This window comes from Aplysia californica, unplaced genomic scaffold (assembly GCF_000002075.1).
Source record: "Aplysia californica isolate F4 #8 unplaced genomic scaffold, AplCal3.0 scaffold00175, whole genome shotgun sequence".
Taxonomy (NCBI): domain Eukaryota; kingdom Metazoa; phylum Mollusca; class Gastropoda; order Aplysiida; family Aplysiidae; genus Aplysia; species Aplysia californica.
The window spans coordinates 689,523-691,127 of NW_004797445.1; the positions used below are offsets into that span (position 1 = coordinate 689,523).

Sequence of the window (1,605 nt, forward strand, 5' to 3'; positions counted from 1 at the left end):
GAGAGAGAGAGAGAGAGAGAGAGAGAGAGAGAGAAAGAGAGAGAGAACCTTTACTCACTGCTTGCAGAAGTCTCAGCTGCCTCAGCCATGTCAGAGGTCAGTGATTCTTTCTCAATGTTGGTAATATTACAAACTTTATCAAGCAATTCAGTTACATCTGCTGAAACGGGTGGTGGATATTCCGCTTACGAGAATGTTATTCGTATAACAAAAATGCTTGCATCAGAGACAGAGGTAAAAGAACACATTATTATTTTTGGCTAAACAAAGTACTTTATTCGCGTTCATTACTTGCGCATTGACGTGCACATTCAGTTCCAAGCTAGCTTAAAGTAGACAACAACAAAAAAACAATCACTAGATCTATTCTATTTTTTATTTCTTTTTTGGTAAGGGTTTTACGGCGCTCGCAACTGCATAAGGTCATATGAGCGCGCGGACACATTAAACATTTTCAGTTGGTAGGAAATTTTGAATTTTGCCCTGGTGATGGCCAAAGCCTACTCTTTTATTGCTTTTGTGGATCACCAAGGAATCTTTAATGTGCGCAACTTGCACACGGGACCTCCGAGATTTTTTGCCCTTGTCCGAGAAGGCTAGGTGTAAATGTTATCAACCATAAGATCAGGGGTGTGACAGAAAGACAACAGTAAGAAGGAGCCAAGGAGCAGCTCAGTAGACAGGCTGCAGAAAGAGTCATGCGCCCAGAGAAGGGGGCAAAAGGGGTGCATGAGGGGGATGGGGCCATAGATGGATGGGGCAGAAAGGGAGACGAAAGCAGACGACAGAATATTGTTATAGTCTATAGGCTAGAGCAGGAAAGGATGTGAAAGGAGAGAAGTGTAGAGAAGAAAATGTTCCGTCGCTATCCGGATTCGAACCCGGGACTATTGAATGAAAGGTGAACATCTTAAAATTATCTCTTGGCCACCAGAGCCCTCTTTTCCACTTTGATGAAATATTCAAAATTCTTCTCTACGGATTCATTTATTCATGTTAGACACTAATGTAGCTCTGCGAACTATTACTGTATATCTATTATTATTACGCCTGTTACATGGTAAGATTATTCAAAGAGAAATCTGAAAAAAAAATCGTTCTACTCAGCTTGTTTGGTTGTTTGTATAAAGAGAAGCACATCTACACAATAATGATCATTCAATTATAGTATTCGAAAAAAGTAAGACAGACAGAAACAACAGAGGGAAAGTAAAAAAGTAAGGACCTACCATTGTCACCCTCCAACAACTCGCTTTTTTATTAACGCGCGATTCTATTTTTTCTTTTTTTTTGGGGGGGGGGGTGTTTTTTAAAATAATAATATTGAGTGTGGAATTGTTGAAGACCGATGGGTATAAGAGATAAAAGTAAATTTAACGTCCCCCACTTGACCCAGTATGCACATGGGCCAGGGGGCCATCACCCTGCGTACCGGCACTTGACATAATTTTGGGTTGCTGTTATAAGTTTATATCTTCCTCGTTTACATTGCTAGGTCTCTGTCAATACCAAGATAATTTCTAACGACAGTGGGCACAATATTGTTTTCATTCAAACCTAATTATATAGTAATTTCCCCAAGCTGCAGACCAATCCGGGGTTTCA

The 1,605-nt window shown here is 40.2% G+C and overlaps 1 protein-coding gene across 1 annotated transcript in view; it reads right to left on the bottom strand.

Annotated features, from left to right (window-relative positions):
* Positions 1-382, bottom strand: part of LOC101850648 (dynein regulatory complex subunit 7) — a gene marked incomplete in the record, with an annotated part of 23,582 nt that extends 23,200 nt beyond the window's left edge. Inside the window, 1 exon segment of the mRNA XM_013082449.2 lies at positions 59-382. Coding sequence (XP_012937903.1) covers positions 59-89 — 31 coding nt within the window.
* Positions 383-1,605: the final 1,223 nt, after the last annotated feature.